We start from the raw sequence: 20,617 nt of genomic DNA, 5'->3' as shown, positions 1-20,617 counted from the left end.
TCTGGTCATTGAAGCCTCTCCTCCCATGCTGCAGCATTGGAATGTCCCTCAGCATCCTCGCATCTATACACTGTGTACAACTTGATGGTTTACAAGACCTTAGACCGCCGCAGCAGAGGAGGAGCGAGGCTTAAGGGACTGGTCCAAGAACAAGCCAGCTCTGAGGATCGGATGAGTATAACTTTTTTTTTTAACCGAGACATAAACGAGCAGTTAACCCTTGCAGTCTGGGGGTAGCCCCAGTGCAAGGGTTAATACAAATTCTGCCTGTAGTTCTGCTTTTAAACAAGATGCTTCCATGTCACTTTTCAGAGCATTCTAGGTTTTACTAATAACTTTTTGTTTTTGTCTGCCTCTGTCTACACGGAAATAATTGGGATTGCCCCTCTTCAGATGATTCAACTGTGTTTTCTGATTTGATCTTCGGCTCTTCATTAATGGAATATTCGGATTGGCTTTCTATTGGTTAATGGGGTCAATCATTTTCAAGCATGGACACGAAAAGAGATTGAAGGAGTGGGATGGAGAATGTTTCTCCATAAAATCGAATGTTATAATTAGGGATGCAGCGATCGCACCAATACCAAGTACGGTACTCGGTACATGTACAGATACTTTTCCAGCTCCAAGACCAGACTAGAGAAAAATGCCAAAGTTAGGAGGCAGCTGTCATTTGTAAGGAGCACACGGAGCTCCTGGGATTTGTACATCTCTGTTTTAATGTACAATTTTGTTTTTATAAATAAGGTATGCACAGATACTAGTTTTGCGAGTACTGATACATTTTTTGTGTATTGTCATGTGACAGTTTTTCTAAAACAATACAGACTAATGATTTCAGGACAGCGGTGCAGCGCCAGAGCCAAGTCCCAGCTGCAACCCTGGTAGTTCTCATGAGAATGCCAAGTATTGGCACTGGTACTCGAAAAGTATCTGTGCATCCCTAGGTAACATCAAACTAAACTTTGAACAACATTCAGTCATGTCTCTGAAAGCTTTATCAAATGTTCCGACAAGATTTTTTATTTTTTTTTGTATAAGGCCCCATTCACACTTAGCGATTTTTATCGAGCGATAATTCCCGCGATATCGCGGCTATTTACCGCGCGATATCGCTCTCCAATGCATGGCAATGGGGCTCTGTCCGTCGCTGTCACGGGTCGTGTGTCGCTACAGCAGGACCCTTTTTGGAGCGGATTTTGCCGCGATTCTAGCTTGCTCAATGCAAGCATTTGCGTGATATCGCGCAAAATGCAAATCGCGCGACAAACGCATGATTTGCGAATCGCTTAGTGTGAATGGGGCCTAAACGTTCAGAGGAAAATCCACCAGTGTTTGGCCATTGTGTGTGTTTGTGTGTGTGTGTGTGTGTTTGTGTGTGTTTGTGTGTGTGTGTGTGTGTGTGTGTTTCGGGTTTTTTTTGTGTGCGCTGAGACTCCAATAGCAATGAATGGCTGTACCTTGAACATGCATGCCGCACACATTACAGTACGTGCAGTAATGTAAAAGTTGGCATAGTCTCGGGCAGTCTTCTGCAGCTGCTCCTAGGCCCACACTTTCATAAACACAGCAGCGCTGTGCAGACACCATATTAATGGAGGTGCAAGCTATCAATGAGTAGCTTTTCCTGTTGCCCAACCTAGCACCCTAACGTATTATTACTTCAGTGTGATCCAATACTCGGGACAAAGAGTGGATGTGATCTGCCGTTCCTAGTTTCAGAGTCTTGAAAACACCCGTGAGGCTGGTACAATTAGGGGAGCTTTACTGCTTCTATTTTAAGGTCTGTAAACTATCACATTAAATTGCGCTATTGCATCTCCATTGCACAACATTTTATATATACCTTCAATTTAAAGCATAAGCAGCCAGGCAAAGTGCCAAATACACAGTTTAAATACATACACGGGAACACTTTTATCTGCCAAGGGATTTGTATTTGTGTTCAGCCAGTCTTGTAATTGTGGCATCCTGCCCAAATAGCATAGCCAGGGCAGTTAAGAAATCTCGCCTACCCCGCCAGTCTATGATTTGACAATGAAAGAGGCAGCACACTGGTGAAGTCAACAATGCTGTGCTCGATCTCCTGTATTGGAGAACAGGTTCCATAAAGAGAACCTGTCACTTCCAAATGCGTTCACATGTGTGATAGCAATATTGGAGACGGCAACCCGCAGATGCTGCAGTGCCGTCCGTCCGGACGGCAAGAGGTTAAATAATGTTTCTTAATCCGATCTTCTTTCCTGTCCTTTTCGTCTGTCCCTCCAGTGCTGCGGCGGTGTTCCGATCCAGCGCTGACTCCTCTGCCCTTCCTGGTACTTCCTGTCCCACGGTGTCTGCATGCGGGTGCACGCGTCCATAGACTTACCTTGTGTCTCTCCTCGCGTCTCGGCCGAAAATGTGAACTGCGCATGCGCCCGTCCCAAGATGCTTTGCGGCCACCCGAGAATTTTCACATTTTCGGATGGTAGCGCGCGGGGAACACACAGGTAAGATTAAGGTTTTTTTTTCTTACACCTTTTGCATAGATCTACTGCTTGCTAGCACTAGATATATGCAAAAACACTGGAGGCTTTAAATATAATTTACGTGGGGTGAAAAAAAGTAATAAAAAAATGAAAACCATTCCTGTCACTCTGCTATCTGCATGTAATAATGTATGCAGTATACCGATCAGACACCGAGGGCTGAACCCTATGGACTCTTGCGCGTTTGTATTTGTTAAACTACCGAAAGAGAAACTGTCATCAAAACAAAAAGAACTGTTGTAGGTATAAAGTGCATGCCTTCAGCAGCCTTTAGTTCTCTCTAAACCTGGCCATACACCTGTAGATTATCTGCAGATTTTCTGTGGTCAGATGGCAAAAGTGGAACAGATTCCTCCATCTATACTAAACTGTGTGGATGGAGGAATCTCCCACTGGGCCAAGCTTCAGTATCTTGCTAGTCGGCCCCGCTGGCTCTCAAAATACCTGAACAATCTGATTGGATGCAGGCATTGTTCAGGTATCTTGACAACCAGTGGGGCCAACTAGCCAAATACTGAAGCTTGGCCCAGTGGGAGATTCCTCCATCCACACAGTTTAGCGTAGATGGAGGAATCTATTGCACTTTTTCCATCTGACCATAGAAAATCTGCAGATAATCTATAGGTGTATGGCCAGGTTTACTGTTAAATGCTGGTGCCAAATGCTGCCTTTTTAGTAAACTTCCATTAGTCTTTTCAATTAGTTCTCAAACCTCACCTTAATGTTTAATACAAACTGCCTCCTTGACACTTTGCAGTGTATAGTGGGCTTTCTAGTAAGAAAGCCCAGCAGTAGATGCTCACTTCTGACTTTTGTCTAAATGAAACGTATCTGGAGCCTTCTGAGCAGAGAAAGGGAGGATGTTGTGTTCCTCTTTTTTTTGACTAAGTCGTGAGTGTGGGCTGAATGAATGAGGAAATCACAGCAAAGTAATAACATTAATTCAACAATGGTAAACACATGATGGGAGATGGGCCCCCTTTCACTGGTGGAAGGGCCTATTTACATTGGTGGCCATTAGGAAGAATGCTTTTTACATTGGTGGGTAGCAGTTTTGTAATCTGTGAGAGAGAAATTATTTATAGCTCAAGGAACCCCTGACAACCTCTGGAGGAACCCTGTTCTAAAACTGCTGCTCTGGGGCCTCCTTACTGGCGCAGGTGTTCTACATGACTATTACTGTGAAAGTTCCAGCTAGATGGAGATATGCAAAGTCATCATGTCATTCATACTGACCACTGACATCCGTGACTCTGCGCCAGGTTTTCTTCTTCCATGTGCCGTATGTTACTGCTTTCTTGTCGCTTTTTTTGCTCTTCGCCATAATGAGCGAGCGGGCTGATCTCTGTCCCTGAAACACATCTGTGCTTCCTGCTTGGCAGGATAAAATTTGTCACTCTCGTGTTGCTGATAATAGGGTGTGCCACATGTTTTTACATTCCAAAGCATTTCCAGCAGGACTTTTCTTCAAAGTGGTACAGTGACTACCGTTCAATAAAATGATGCCGCACAAGTGGTTGGACAATTGCTACATTGCTTTGCTGTTCAGCACATGTGTAAGGCCTGGTTCACTCCTAGGCCTTCTTGAGCAGTTAGAAAAGCGCTTTTAAATGTCCAACACAAGAAATCCCACAATTTTCTATGTTCTTTTTCACACCTGAGCAGCAAAACGCCAGAAGACCAAAGAGTTTCTCTGGGCAGTTAACAGCGCGTTTATTGCCACATAGACCTCACTGGAAACACATGGCAGAAGCATGTTGCACACTTTCGTGCGCGTTTTTGCTTGTTTGTACATGCGTTGGTCTATTGCCCGCAATGTTTCATAACAGTCAAATCGTGTCCATGTACGCACGAACAAAATGTGCACAACGCGCATAACCATGCTAAACACACGCGTACAAACACGCAAAAACGATGCCGCCTAAGTATTTGTATGTTGTACATTCTTTTTTCTTGAACGCTGCCTCTTGTCTTATGACTTGCATATATCCTTCTATTTCGTGTAAACTTTAGAATCCAACTTGTTTTCAGTAATATTTGTGTGTTGGGATGGAAATCACTTCATTTACACCCATTTATTATCTGTTGCATTGTCCCTGCTGTGATCTCTTTGTCAGTATTCCAGCAGAATGGATTTTAGTGTGGCTCGGCGACATAAAACTAACGAGCTGTGTTTATGGCTCAGTCTACATCCACAGGAGCTGAGTGAGGAAGTGGCTGCTGTGTCATTTGTAGAAGTTCTGCCATCTGCTGCTCCCCTGTGCGTGTGTGTGCTCGTTCAGTACAGTCCTGACCATTTTTATGGGAATCTATCATGAGGGAATATGGAAGGTGCTGTTTCTGATCCATCTACTTTAGAATGCTGTTGTACTCTGCATTGGCTTCTGGGCTGCAATGGTAGCTCCTGTTGTTCTCTGGTAGGTTCACTTTAATGCGATTTACAGTGTGCTGGAGTGGTTTGAGTCCTTCATCTGCGTGAACTTCGTCAGTGTATTCCTCTCATTTCATGTCTGCAGTCCTTTGACTTTCACCAAAAACAGAACTCTTGGTGACTTAGGTGATGTTTTTTTTTTTTCTCTTGCAGCAGTCGTTCTAACAAAGGTGGCAATTGCATGGTCTGGTACACGGTACATTTAGCTACAAGGCATAGGGCATGTATTTGTTCGTGTCGCTGAAGTTCACCGCCGGAACTTCAGCGGTGACATCACCATCCGAAGCTGTAGCATTGGTTGCCTAGTAAGCAGCTAAAATCACTTTTTTTTTTTTTCTTCTTCTTACCAGCAGTTACTCGATTTATGTCACCGCTGGCCAAAGATCTGAGTCCTGTCTATCCTGCCAACACTTGCTGCTTAACTTGATTGAAAGGCCAGGAGACTCCGTTGTCCTGCCACGTTTGTCCTGCCCATCATTACATATCTTGACTGACAGGCCAGGGGACTTCTGGTCTGTCCTGCCCATCATTACATATCTTGACTGACAGGCTAGGGGACTTCTGGTCTGTCCTCCCCCATCATGACATACCTTGACTGACAGGCCAGGGGACTTCTCGTCTGTCCTTCCTATCATGACATACCTTGACTGACAGGCCAGGAGACTTCTCATCTGTCCTTCCTATCATGACATACCTTGACTGACAGGCCAGGAGACTTCTCGTCTGTCCTTCCTATCATGACATACCTTGACTGACAGGCCAGGGGACTTCTCGTCTGTCCTTCCTATCATGACATACCTTGACTGACAGGCCAGGGGACTTCTGGTCTGTCCTGCCCATCATTACATATCTTGACTGACAGGCTAGGGGACTTCTGGTCTGTCCTCCCCCATCATGACATACCTTGACTGACAGGCCAGGGGACTTCTCGTCTGTCCTTCCTATCATGACATACCTTGACTGACAGGCCAGGAGACTTCTCGTCTGTCCTTCCTATCATGACATACCTTGACTGACAGGCCAGGAGACTTCTCATCTGTCCTTCCTATCATGACATACCTTGACTGACAGGCCAGGAGACTTCTCGTCTGTCCTTCCTATCATGACATACCTTGACTGACAGGCCAGGAGACTTCTCGTCTGTCCTTCCTATCATGACATACCTTGACTGACAGGCCAGGAGACTTCTCATCTGTCCTTCCTATCATGACATACCTTGACTGACAGGCCAGGAGACTTCTCGTCTGTCCTTCCTATCATGACATACCTTGACTGACAGGCCAGGAGACTTCTCGTCTGTCCTTCCTATCATGACATACCTTGACTGACAGGCCAGGAGACTTCTCATCTGTCCTTCCTATCATGACATACCTTGACTGACAGGCCAGGAGACTTCTCGTCTGTCCTTCCTATCATGACATACCTTGACTGACAGGCCAGGAGACTTCTCGTCTGTCCTTCCTATCATGACATACCTTGACTGACAGGCCAGGAGACTTCTCGTCTGTCCTTCCTATCATGACATACCTTGACTGACAGGCCAGGAGACTTCTCGTCTGTCCTTCCTATCATGACATACCTTGACTGACAGGCCAGGAGACTTCTCGTCTGTCCTTCCTATCATGACATACCTTGACTGACAGGCCAGGAGACTTCTCGTCTGTCCTTCCTATCATGACATACCTTGACTGACAGGCCAGGAGACTTCTCGTCTGTCCTTCCTATCATGACATACCTTGACTGACAGGCCAGGAGACTTCTTGTCTGTCCTTCCTATCATGACATACCTTGACTGACAGGCCAGGGGACTTCTCGTCTGTCCTTCCTATCATGACATACCTTGACTGACAGGCCAGGAGACTTCTCATCTGTCCTTCCTATCATGACATACCTTGACTGACAGGCCAGGAGACTTTTTTTTTTTTTTTTCTCCCCTTACTGCATGTTTTCTATATAGTGTCCCCTTCACTGTGTAAAAGGTGCCCATCTATACACACCTTTCTGGTGGCCCATGTCTATCAGCCCCTTCAGGTATTGCACTCACTCGCGCACAGAAAGAGATTTGGTCGTAGATGTCTTTGTCTGCAGCCCCTGTTAGCAATGACAAGGAATCCACTATAAAGAGTGTCCTGCCCATTTAAACACTCCATTGAGACCAGTGTTCATCAGCCAGTCTAATAAGTTGTATGATTCCAGGCTGGTTGGCTGTAGTAGAAAGGTTTCAGTAGCTGATGAGTCCTGTGGTTTGGAGTCTGAAGATGCATCCGGCTGCCAGGAACACTGACCTGCGTGCTCTCTTCATGATGATGGCTGACATAAGCTGCAGTGCTGTGTGTGTGTGGCTTTCATGGGTTCTTGGAAAGGTGAAACAATGCAGCTTCAGGTTGGGTTACAAGTAGCATTGGTACATTGACAGCGTGACTGTGATCACATTTCTTTTTTTATTCACTGGGCTCAGTACGTCCTTTTTATGTGCTCAATCTACTTCCCTGCAACAATAACTTTCTTGTTGTACGTGACACAGCTAGCTTCTGTTCTGTAGAATAATCTTCTCTCTACTGTTAGAAGATGCAAATTCTGCTGATCAGGCCCCTCCCCTCACTACATTCGAAGAGTTCGTCTTCGCTATACGTCACTTTGTACTTTACTTTGAGCTGGGATCAGTGTAGGCGGTGGATTCATGTCGGTGTTCTGTGTAATGCAAGAGAGCATGGAAAATACACAGCAAATGACTACATGCCTTTTACGTGTGTGCGTGAGATCCCCAAACCACTGGATGGAGATGTTAGATGTTATACCGTATTACAAATACTAGCCAGTATGTTCGCCTTTGGTATCCTGACACCTGATATGTACGTGGATGTTTCTGATGACTTGGCAAGCAAATATTAAAGCCCAGTTTCAGTGGGCTGGGTGGAGATGGGTAAGAACCTCTATCAGGTTTTTATTTGCAAAGTGTCCCCATTAGGGGCAGTTTCCTCACTTCCTGTTGGGACACGGTGCAGTGGGAAATCTTCCAGTCACCAGTGGAGACTTATAGGGTTGATTTACTAAAGGCAAAAGAGGCTTTTCACTGTGCAAGGGAATTTGCACATTGCAGGGGAAGTTTCACCTCGGCTTAGTGAATGAGGTGAAGCTCTGCTGACTTCCATCATTCAGTCATGCTTGATTGGGTCTTATCTGCAATGTGGCATTTAGTGCTGGTTCACACCTGGGCATTTTACAGCGCTGATCGAAGCGCTGTAAAACGCTCAAACAGTGAGATCCCATTAATTCCAATGAGCATGGTTCCCACTTGGGCGTATTTCAGCGCTTCACAACACGCTGAAATACGCCCGAACTAGTACAGGAGCTTCTTTTTGGGGCGTTTTTTCCGCGCGTATCCTTTAGGATACAGTCTGATTTTGTAAACACGCGTTTATTGCGCGTTTAGTTGACCGCAAATCGTGGGGAAAAACGCTCGGCCCAAAACGCGCATCAAATGTGCATATTACGAACGCCCAAGTGTGAACCCAGCCTTACCAAGCTAAGGGAAACTTCCGCTTCAAAGTGCAAATTCCCTATTTGCCTTTAGTAAATCAACCCCATAGACTACAACAGAACACATTTGTACTGTAAAAGAAGGAAGTGTTAGAACCTCTGTGAGGGTTTTATCATTCTTTTACCAGTGGTAATTGTTCTTTTTATGCCCTGCTGTCATAGGTACAGGGAGTTAGGTAAAATCCTCCCAATGGGGTCATAAACAGCAATAAATACTTGAACGTATTGTTTACTCTGCACAACCCTGTCCAGAACATGGACAAGGTTGTGCTATTAGTTGAGAGCCCAGAGCATGCAAAACAAGTCGGCTGTGGCAGCTCTCAAAGTTCCATGTTGACATCATTGTCATTAGTGTGATGTGGCTGCTGCTCATCATCCAATTGGAGATTTGTATGCCACTCACAATGCAACCTTGTGTTGTGATCTGCAGGAATGTCAAATGACTGTTTGTGCGGTCTGGCAGGGGTATCTAAAGTGGAAAAAGAGTGTACGTGTGTAAAACATTCTAGCATTGGGAAGGGTCAGAACCCCAGATAAGTGTATGTATAAAGTCACTCGCACTCCAATAGAATTTCAAGTCAAAAACGGTTTGACTCGATTGCTATCACATTATATAGCCACGTTTCAGAACAACAGCGGTTCCCTCTTCAGGCACTTTCTGTTTGCCTGAAGAAGGAACTGCTGTTCCGAAACGTGGCTATATAATGTGATAGCAATTGAGTCAAACCGTTTTTGACTTGAAATTCTATTGGAGTGGGGGGGGGGAGGGGGGTTTGCTGTCTGTGTCTCCAATGGGGAGATTTTCCCCCTCCAGACAGTTAAGGAGAACTCTTTCCCTACTCAAACTATGACTAAATAAAAAAAACATTTTGCCCATCCGTACATATTCATAGAACGCAGCAAAACATGCAACACGCTTGCGGTGCCATTACTAGTTAATGGCACGCCAAACATAAGTCCGGGCAAGCCTGTAGCCGAATTTGATACATGAGCTACTTTCCCATGTTTGTACGTTCATGTAGATACCCCATTGTAATTGATGGGGAAGCGTGTCAAATGCTGGAAACAAGCGAGCGTTATGCGTGGGTATGAATGGGGAAATTAAGGGGGCTTTTTTGTTTGCCAGAGTCCATTTCCTCCTAAAGTCAGCAGTATAACCCAGTTGCATCAGAATTCAACTGCTTCTGTGTCCTTTATTGAACTTCCAGAAAGGAATTTTATGGCGAGTAGAAAAATCCTGTTTGGCAAATGAGTATTGACGATGTAAAAGACGGGGAAGATCTGTGAAGGTAGGAATGAGTGCGGTGCAGCAGACTATGAATAATACCCCCAGACTCTGTTGATTTAAGTAGTCCTGTCTTGGCACTGCTTTTCCAGCTTCTGCTGACGCTGTATTTTCAGAGCTTTTGTTTTGCTGTTGGCTTGTGTGGTGGAGTGTGTTCATGTAGTTGTGAGGTCTTTAATAGAGAGTAGTGTGCTTCTAGGTAACACCATGCATCATCTAGGTAAGGCAGTATTGGCATTACATGCACACCTGAATGTTCATGGGTTTTACAGAAACTTAGCATGCTTTTGTAAAGGCAAAGCGTATTTTTTTAGTTTGACTTTAGTTCCATTTTAACTTGGATGAATTTTAAGTGCAGGCGGTGGCCTCTTCAACCATTAGCCGGCAACGAATGTAACTTGTGTATGTGCACAGGCATGCATCGTACTCGGCACAATTCTCTGCATTTTGCAGATGGCGGCAGTCTACACTGCACAGCACAGCACATGTACATAGAAACGTCAACTGCTACGAGGCAGCAGAAAAAGTGTTTTGGCAAAAGAGCCTTTGCATGTTTCTTATGCCAGAGACTCGTATGGTTTTATTGTAAGGGCAAAACTTAAAAAAAAAAGTGGGGAAGGGTTATAGTCAGGTTTCTCTTCCTGTTGGTGTACTCCAAGATTCCTCCCCCAATTTGTCCTGGTCACTGAAATGGTGAGGGAAAAGCCAACATTTTAAAGTGGTCACCAGATAAAAATGTGAGTATAAAGCCGGGTATATACATGTCGTCTGTTTTTTTGTTGTTTCTTTTTCGTTCAACCCGCAGGCTCTTTTCGGCCAACAATTTTTCAACTGGCTTCTTCGATCAGCTGATCAAGGGATGCTGGACAGAAGGGTGCGGAGATAGATGGATGGGGATATCACACATACATCACACATACACACACTGTATATGTATGTGCGTACGGTGTTTGTCAAACATGCCTAATTGTATCAGTTGTCATACTAGCTGCCCTTCCATGCCCAAATAAATGTCATGGTGAGGACTGTTAAACTCTGCTGTATACTACCATTTGGAATCGTTCTGTAAGTCAGTAATCAAAATCCTAGCTTCAGTTACCCTTATGCAGCCCTTTGTTTGTAATTCTGAGACTTCTTAAGTATTGCACTCATCATTTGTAAAGTTGGGTGAATGGAGGCCATACATTTTTCTAACTTTAAAGAACTCCAGGCTTTACTAAATTATCCCATAGGGTGTGGCTATCCGATACCGCTATGCAAAGGTTAAAGAAGAACCCTGGGCAAATAATCTTAACCCCTTGCTACCCCATAAGTAAGGGCAAGTGCTTGTTTTGTCTAGGGAGCTAAAATAAGTTATACTCACCCAAACCACAATCCCGGCTGGCTGCTAGATCGGTGCCTCAGCCTGTCTCTTCACTCCAGCGATGGCATGTCCCCCGGCGTCCTCACATCCTACAGAACGTGATGACTGCTGGACCGGAGGGGGGAGAGTGTCCAGGAACCCACTGCAAGGGTTAAGGTTTAATTTGCCCAGAGTTCTCCTTTTTAACTGCTTATTTTGGTCTAGGGACAAAAATAAAGTAGATTTACTCTCCTGATCCTCGGTCCTGTCTGGCTGCTAGACCAGTCTCTGAAACCTCTTCTCCCCCTGGCTCTGGTGGTATAAGGACTTGTAATGTCATCATGCCTAATGCAGGTCTATTAGATGTGAGGACACGGAGGGGGAGAGAGAGGAGTGGTCACTGTTGCAGGACTGAGAATCAGATGAGTGTATAGTCTTTATTTTCACCCACAGACAAAAAGGAGAACTGTAGACTTAGTTGTTTTGAAGTCAAAAAATATTTATTTGAATCCTTTCCACGTTATTAAATGTTTGAAGCAAACGTGGGTTTACTATGCCTCTTGTACCCTTCAGAGAATGAGGCCCAGGTTCACCTTATTTTACCTCCGTTCTCTGCCCCCTATTATTAATAAGGCTTTAGGCTGAGGAGAGACTAATTGTAGAGTTAAACGCATCACATTTCTGTGGAACAAAACAACAAAGTCTTCTTTCTCGACATCTATTTCTGCACAATCCGAGTTTTCTCTCAAATAACAAACTGCCTGTGAAAACAAGGCCTTACTGCACTGACTTCAAAGGTTTTATGTTCTAATGGGGTTTTCATGCCCTAATTAGCTCATGAACTTCATCTCTTTACCAAAAAATGAACAAGGCCAGAATGTTACTTCTAGGCATGTATTTATGTCAATTCCTGTAACAAATTGCATGTTTCAGTGAATTTACATATTTAATAACGGCGTCATGTATATTGTTTTATGTTTTCTCATTTTTTTTCTTTTTTTTTTTTTCTTTTGGGGTTTTTCTTCTAGGTTTGTCCCAGGACAGCAGGAAGAAGGCATTATCCTGGAGGATAAACTTCCCTGTACCGAAGACCCCAGTGGAAATAATTTGCGAATGGGATGAACCCGCCTTTGCTGAGTCCTCATCACCATCGAACGAGAGAATAACAGCATCCATCCGGGGATCTTCACTAGTTATGTTTCCATTTTTACAACACCCAATTTGAGTTTGCGTGTCCTTAAAAAAGAATTCAAAGTGGAGTACCGTAAACTTGATATGGATGGCAAAAAGAAAGACAAAGACAAACCTGATGAAAGAATGGCCCGACCTAGTGGCCGATCAGGTCACAACGCACGTACTGGCTCTTCGAACTCTGGAGTATTGATGGTCGGGCCTAATTTTAGAGTTGGGAAAAAGATTGGATGTGGCAATTTTGGAGAACTGCGATTAGGTAAGATATCAGTCTTTTCATGGAAAACAAAGTCCACTTCCCCAACTGGATAGCAAGCGAACCCAGGATACGACAATTGGTCAATGTCTTTTTTGGCTTTCTCTTGGGTATTGTAGATTGTAAGCTCCACTGGAGCAGGGATTGATATAGGGATTCATGTGGATATTTGCATATGTGGTATGACATAGTGATGTATAATAGTAGCATGGTATTTCAAATACAAGGGTTCAATGTCATTTCATATATATTGCATGACTGGATTCCTCCCACCTGCTTTTTAAAGATGATTTTATTTCAGTCAGTTTGGTTCTCAAATTTGCACTGCTCAGTTTGGAAAGGCAGGAGACCTGATTTTTCACTGCTGCAGTTAAGTAAACTTCAGGTCTTGGCCATCCCACCTTATTAGCTTGTGAGCTTTGCAGCACAACTGACTGGCTTCTTGGTTGCTTCTCCAGGTCAGATTCAGGCACTTCCACTGCTTGAATATATTGATGTAATGATGAATACCATGCTGAAGTCATTTTGTCTGTATTTCTGCATGGAGATCAGCTTCACACTAATGGTATGCATTAGTTGCATGGTTTTGTGTGTGCGTATCAGTGTAGCTGGTGTGTTCGTTGCCATTCTTTTGAATGGTACCCCAAACGCACCTATCAGCCGCAGTGTGCTTGGCCTCATTGCAACATGTGGTACTTCAATACCACGTGATTGAATAAAGTAGTGCATGCGCTAATTTTTTCAACAACACTGGATTGCGCCATAAAAATTGCAATAAAAATTTACTTGCTAAAAAAAACCCCACTGGATTGCGTTGTGGTGCAGTTAAGCTCATTGCAGCCGGGAGGTGTGTTTGGGGTGCCATTCAAATGAATCACAACGCACCTTCCGCACCGTGTGATTAATACATCCCATTGGTGTGAACAAGCCCTTAATGAAGAAAAATATATTGTTTTGTGCAGCCGCAGTGGCTCCATTCTTTTGTGCAAACCTCTGTGCCAAGCATAGGGAGAAGGTACAAACTCAAAGAGCTCTTGATCTAGAAGTAGCAAGTACACAAACAATTTGGCTGATCCAGTATGTTGGGACCACCGTCTCCCTCAGACCTTGGGAATAAGGGGACGTCCCTTTCCCTCAGTCCTTGGGAATCTTCGGACGTCCCTTTCCCCCAGACATGGTCCCCACATTACAAAGGTCTGAGGGAAAGGGACATCCCCAGATTCCCCATCCCCATCTCGAACCTTGGTAACCTGCTGCTGGGTGTAAAGGGGTGCTCCTTTAACACAGAATTGCACTACTCTTCAGAAACTGAAAAGCAAGGAAGAATTTTCTTCACTTTATACTAAACAGCTTTCTCTACTCAGACTATTTTTTTGTTTTGTTCACAAGTCATTGGTGAGGAGTTATTTTCTGATGGTTGAATCTGTAAGAAAGAGTCACTATGGCACACAAACAAATAAGTGATATAAAGTGAAGAAAACAAATGATTTCCTGTAGAGCAGTAAACCGATGTCGGAGAGATAAATTGCACCCCTTTTCTAGTAGTTCACCTGTAGATCCCAAATTTACAGACAAAAGCAGGTTCTGGGAGAAAAGATGCAGCTCAGTGCTTGTAGGTCACCATGTTAAAGCATTCTGGGATTTTTAAAGATGGCGGTGTAGGGAAACAGTGGATGTAAGTAGCTGTACAAAACAAACTAGCCAGTGGTGCTTACATTTTTGTATTTGTGTAACTTGGCTTAAAGGAGAACTATGAGGTTAGTGAAAATCGCTCATCCTCATAGTTGGAGCCGACGTGTGACAATGAAACTGTCACACGTTGGTTCTATAGATCGAGAAGTGAGCAAATATATACCGGCGCTCGCTCACTTCTTGATCATCTCTGACTGCCAGTCACGGCTCCCTGCAGGGATTCCCCCCTTCCCTCTCCGATCTTCCAGCGCGGACTGGGGAAACGGACAGGGGAGGGGGCGGGTACAGCTGGCTCTGCCTCTAGATAGGCAGAGCCCGCTGTTACTCACGCAGCTGGGTGGCTCTCGACAGTAATGTCGGGATCCGTCTCGGCTGAGGTGACCTCAGTATACCGCGAGCTGTAGCTTGCTATATACTGAGCTTTGGGTCATGGGAGGACGCTAATATATGTCCTCCCTTGACCCTTAAGAGAACTATGGGGAAAAACACTTACCCCATAGTTCTCTTTTAAGGCATCTGCATACCAAGACATTTTGGACATTTTCATGCTCCCAACCAGTGCACAAAGCAAGGTACCTAAAGACATGGATGAGCGAGTTTGGGGTGGAGGAACTTGACTGGCCTGCACAGAGTCCTTTGGGATGATTTAGAGCGGAGACTGCGAGCCAGGCCTTCTTATCCAACATCAGTACCTGACCTCATGAATGCGCTTCTGGAAGAATGGTCAAACATTCCCATAGACACACTCTTGTGGACGCCTTCCCAGAAGAGTTATATCGGCAAAGGGTGGGCCAACTCAATATTGAACCCTACGGACTAAGACTGGGATGCCATCAAAGTTCGTTTGTGTGATATTTTACCACCACAGTTTAGGTAAGAATGGAAGGGGGTTGGAGGATGTAGCCATGTTTTGGGAAACATGAGGTGGAAGCCCATGCAAGCACAGGGAAAATATATTTTAACAGAATTGCTTGGCTGAATTATGTTACATTTTGCATGCATCAGCACTTTGACATATTAGGTAGATGTATGTGACAAGCCTTAATGAAGGAAAGATGTCACACCTAATTGATGTGTTTTGGTAATGGAGCACCCGGTCCCAGTTTTGCTTGTGGAGTCATTTTTACAGAAGCTATCTTCATTGAGCAACATGCAGTATAACAAAATAGTGTACTGGCTGGTGCAGAGAGATTATGTGGATCACTTTTTTGGATTGGTTGTGTAAGTTTAACCAGTTGACATCCGCGGTGTTAAACCCCCTTCCTGGCCAGGCCATTTTTCAGTATTCAGCGCTGCGGTACTTTGACTGACATTTATTCCGTCATGCAACAATGTACTGAAATTAATTTTATACCCTTTTTTGAGGACAGATAGAGCTTTCTTTTGGTGGTATTTATTCACCACTGGGGTTTTTATTTTTTACTATATTAAGGAACAATTACCGAATTAAAAAAAAAAGAAGTTTCCCCTATATTAAATGATAAAACATTTATTATTACCCAATCCGGCAGGGGGGGTCCAAAAAAACGAGCACATATAGACGATCGGCGGGCTATGGAGCCGCCGATCGTCTATATGTGAAACACCCGGTAACGGGTGTTTGTATTGGTCGGGTCTTTTCTGCCCGTGCGTGCCCGCAAAAAAAAAATGCCGTCTGGAGACGGCAACCCGCCGATGCTGAAGTGCCGTCCGTCCGTTTTTTTTACAACGGGCGGACGGCAAGTGGTTAAAGTGTATTGCCACTTTTGCAGTATAATTTGAGAACTCCTCTACGGTATGTTTTATGTGTATTCCTATTCACACAGCATATCAAAAAATAAATCTTACCTTTTTTAGATGTTTTGTTCCAGCAGACAACATGGCTGACTCAAGGTTTTGCTCAGCACCTTTACAGTGATCTGCCCTCATTTGAGAGTGATGTTTATCTCATTAACTTCATTAACATACAATGCAAACCCCTCACAACCCCTCCTAACATTATAAATAAGCAAAAAGCCAAGTAGAAATGTTAACATTTTTAAGAAGCCAAGAAACACAAGCAAAACTAATTTAAACTGCATGAAGAATTTTCTTCAATGCTTATGCTATGTGAATAATAAAATGTAACATACAAAGTAAAGTAGGTCTTATTGCTATAATATATAATCTAACTGGTATCCCACTTTGGCTGCAAAGTGGAAATACAATTTAAAGGATGGCCCACACACCAGCCCGCAATGCATTTATCTTGCATAAAGTTTGAAAATATAGTTAAGGTAATAGGAATAGATTTTGGTGTCCACAGTGCTATGTAGGATGTTATGACTGTGATATCTTAGATAACGTTGATGTGGAATAATAGAGAGAGTGTTAGGATTAGGATGCGTAAAATCGAACAATTTATAGTATGTGATGGGGTTTATCCCTGTCTGATCTATGTTGTGCTCTATGATCCTGACGAGGAAATTCCACTTATGGTTTCTCTATTTTTTAGATCAGAGCTTTGTTGTGTTCTCTATAGATTTCTGTGGCGGGTCCCCTCTTAAGCCGGGTCCTTCATAGACTTGTATGGAAAATAAGCCGGGTCCTTCATAGAATTATATAGAAAATAAGCCGGGTACTTCATAGAATTATATGGAAAATAAGCCGGGTACTTCATAGAATTATATGGAAAATAAGCCGGTAGGGCTGCAACAACTAATCGACATAATCGATTATTGAAAAAGTTGTCAACTATTTCAATCATCGATTAATCGGCTTCCGATTGGTTGCCCCTGTTCACGGCTCCACACACGCTGCGCGCCACACCTCTTCCCCACCTCAGACCCGCCCACATCCATGCTCCACACGCCACACCTTCTCCCTGCCTCACGCTCAATGCCCGCCCAAATCCACGGTCGGCACAGGGACGCAGGGAGAAGAAGTAAGGAGGAGCAGGTGTGGGCGGATGACAGCCGCCGATAGACAGGCCCCATCTCAGAAACAGGTTGCTGGAAGACTGCTCAGGTAAGCCTGCACTTTCCCCACATGGTGCTCTATAATCTATGGCTGGGATAGTGGGATTTGTATTCCTCTATAGTTGATGGTACATTGTGCTGTATATTATACAGACCAATGTACCATCAGCTATAGAGGACTACAAATCCCAGCAATACATTATACACTGTATGTATAATGTATTGCTGGGATTTGTTGTATTCCTATATAGCTGGTGGTATTCTGCATTGCGCTGTATAGAGGACTACGAAACCCAACAATAGTACATTATAGAGCGCAATGCGGAATTCCACCAGCTTTAGAGGACTACAACACCCAGCAATAGTACAGTATACAGCGCAATGCAGAATACCACCAGCTATAATGCACTATTGCTGGGATTTGTTGTATTCCTCTATAGCTGGTGGTATTCTGCATTGTGCTGTATAATGTGCTTTTGCTGGGTTTTGTAGTCCTCTATAGCCGGTGCCATTCTGCATTAATTGCTATATAATTTTACACTTTTCATTTCACTATATTGCACACCACACTTTGTCCTTCATAGAATTATATGGAAAATAAGCCGGGTCCTTCATAGAATTATATGTAAAATAAGCCGGGTCCTTCATAGAATTATATGGAAAATAAGCCGGGTCATTTCAGCCCATCATGGTCATTCTACATATAGGGAAAATCTCCTGACTGGGGCACCAGAGAACACAAGATGGAAGATCATACCTTACCCCGGTACCCTAAAAACTGAGAAAGCCAATACTTGTATACTTGATCCAGGTTAGGGACTACATAACAGGCAATTACTTTAAAATATTGTCTTGAATAGAAGTAGTTAATCCTCTAATGATAGGTTTATTAGACGCATGTCTGAACCCCCTTTACCAACAAAAACAACAAAAGTTGGCATGTTTCTTTCTAGGGAACTTGTTGGTAAAAAGCAAACTGCCAACACCACCATGTAAAAGAAGCAGCTTTATACTTCCCTTTTCAAGCAGGTGTGGTGTTGTGTCTTTGCTAGGATCTGTGTGTTTTTCTCCTGCTGATCCCTATGTCACCAATGGTACAGGTCGGCAACTTTAACCAACAGAGTGCTACAGGGATCATGCAATCTGACTCACCTGGAAGTGTCTGATAGTGCTCTAGGCCAGTGGTTCTTAACCTTTGCAACCTCAGGACCCACATTTGTCCTATGCCATTAGGTCGCAACCTAAGCCGCACTGCTATTGAACGCATGGCATTTGGGTACCGCATGTTCTGGTGCGGCTGTACGAACTGTGGGTGGAAGTTGCATTTGGGGTACAATTCAAATGAATGGCAACACAACACACCTCCCAAACCAGAATGCATGGTAGGTGCTAGGGATGTCCCAATACCACTTTTTCAAGACAAAGTACATCCCCTCATGTACTTGTCGATACGAATTACCGATACTTTTTCTTAAAGGGACAGGTGACCTTTAAATGATCCATAGTACAACTACATGTTTTGTACTATGGATCATGATTTAACCTATTCATGTTAGCAGGGGAGAATTGTAAATCTATTGCTGTAATGTAGTGGAGGTGTGTGCTGTATATATGTACTACATATACAGTACACGCTTACAATACATTGTAGCAATAGATTTGCAGCCAGCCCTGTCCCAGCTTACCTCAGTTTCATTCAGATCCCTGTTGCCTCACGCTGTGCCTCTTGTAGTCTGCGCTGGGCAGGATCGCTGCATTGCATCTCGGTGTTTAGCTTGTGGGAGGTGCTCACAATTCTGCCCTGCTAACATGAATAGGTTAAATCATGATCCATAGTACATATATACAGCACACACGCCCAGTACACTGCATGTTAGCAGGAGAGAATTGTAAATCTATTGCTGCAGTGAATTGGGAATGTGTACTGTACATGAACAGTACATATAGAATACACTGCAGTAATAGATTTACAATTCTTCACTGCTAACATGAATGGGTTAAATGATCCATGGTACAACTACATATTATGTACTACGGATCATTTAACCTATTCATATTAGCAGGGGATAATTGTAAATCTATTGTTGCAGCGTATTCTATATGTAGTACACGTACAGTACATACAGAGTACACTGCAGCAATAGATTTACAATTCTCCCCTGCTAACATGAATGGGTTAAATGATCCATAGTACAGGGCTACATATAGATCATTTAATCCATTCATATTAGCAGGGGATAATTGTAAATCTATTGTCTGCAGTGCATTAGCAGTGTGTACTCTATATGTACTACACAGGGGTGTGGAATTCCTATTGCCCGACGCCCGGGACAGGCAGTTCCGGGCGAGTAATTTTCTTTCTACATTTAGCCCAGCTGCGGGCAAGCAGCACGGCTAATGTAGTGTGGGAGCCGTTTGGTACAAGTCATTTTAAACGGCTGTACAGCCGTCCGTTTTTAAACCCTTGTGTGATAGCAATAAAGTCAAGTGAGTAAAAAATAAAATATAAAACCTTTAAAAATGTAACTACATAAAAATGGGAAAAATGCAAAGGCGATAAAGTAAAAAATAAATTATAAAAATAAAAAATATTACAAAGCTAAAATAAAATCTAAAATATTGAAACCAACCCCTAACATCTGCATGCGAATATATGCATGCATGGGGCAGTGTGTGTGTGTGTGTGTGTTACCACATGGCTATCATGCACAAAACCGTGTAGATGGTTGGGCGGTCACAGAATTGCACACCACCGCCGATCGTGCTGGCAGTGCAATTATTGTCTAATGGCACCCCAGTAGCGCCAGGCAGATTGCGCAGTTTCCAGCCGCAATAACGCCCGTGCATTCGCACATAATCACGGTTGAAAACGCAGCACGGTGTGTGTCTCGAAAAAAGGTACATGTACCTTTTTTTAGCGATTACCACGTGGATATAACCCCATTGAAATTAAGGGGGCCGCGTGGCAACCGGTCGCCCAAGTCTGCACCCACCCCAAAGGGTAAATTCACTTTCCCAAGTAATTTGGGAAAATGGAACCTGCACAAATCTGGCCCCCTCTTCCCCCGCTACCTCTTAGGGAACGGTCCTTCCCATCCGCCAGTATGGGTGTACTATCTGTACCTGTGCCATGTATTCTGAATTTCGCGCGCAAAATTCAAGCACTCGTTGGTCAGCGCAGTAACCTGACGGCACTGACCAATGAGAATCTCTTATTGGCACTGGTAAATACGGTTTTGGTTAAATTTGGGAGAAGTAGATCGGGCCCCCGCTTTAGTCCTTGGACAAGTTAGTTTTTTTTTATTTTCCACACACCTGCTACATATAGAGTACACACTGCTAATACACAACAGACAATAGATTTACAATTATCCCCTGCTTAATAGGGACGCCCCTTGCGCTCACTCACTGCGGTG

At 43.8% G+C, this 20,617-nt stretch overlaps 1 protein-coding gene across 5 annotated transcripts in view; it reads left to right on the top strand.

Annotated features, from left to right (window-relative positions):
• The first annotated feature begins 12,152 nt into the window (after positions 1-12,152).
• CSNK1G3 (casein kinase 1 gamma 3) overlaps positions 12,153-20,617 on the top strand; it is a 101,899-nt gene continuing 93,434 nt past the window's right edge. For all 5 annotated transcript variants that reach the window (XM_018571149.1, XM_018571128.1, XM_018571142.1 and 2 more), the window contains exon 1: positions 12,153-12,576. In XM_018571149.1, the coding sequence (XP_018426651.1) occupies positions 12,402-12,576 (175 nt within the window). In that variant the 5' untranslated portion in view covers positions 12,153-12,401. The remainder of the gene's footprint in view (positions 12,577-20,617) is intronic.

Source organism: Nanorana parkeri, unplaced genomic scaffold (assembly GCF_000935625.1).
Source record: "Nanorana parkeri isolate BGI_ZX_2015 unplaced genomic scaffold, ASM93562v1 scaffold40, whole genome shotgun sequence".
NCBI classification, from domain to species: domain Eukaryota; kingdom Metazoa; phylum Chordata; class Amphibia; order Anura; family Dicroglossidae; genus Nanorana; species Nanorana parkeri.
Note: the sequence above shows the minus strand (reverse complement) of the source record. Positions and strands in the feature narration are given on the sequence as shown.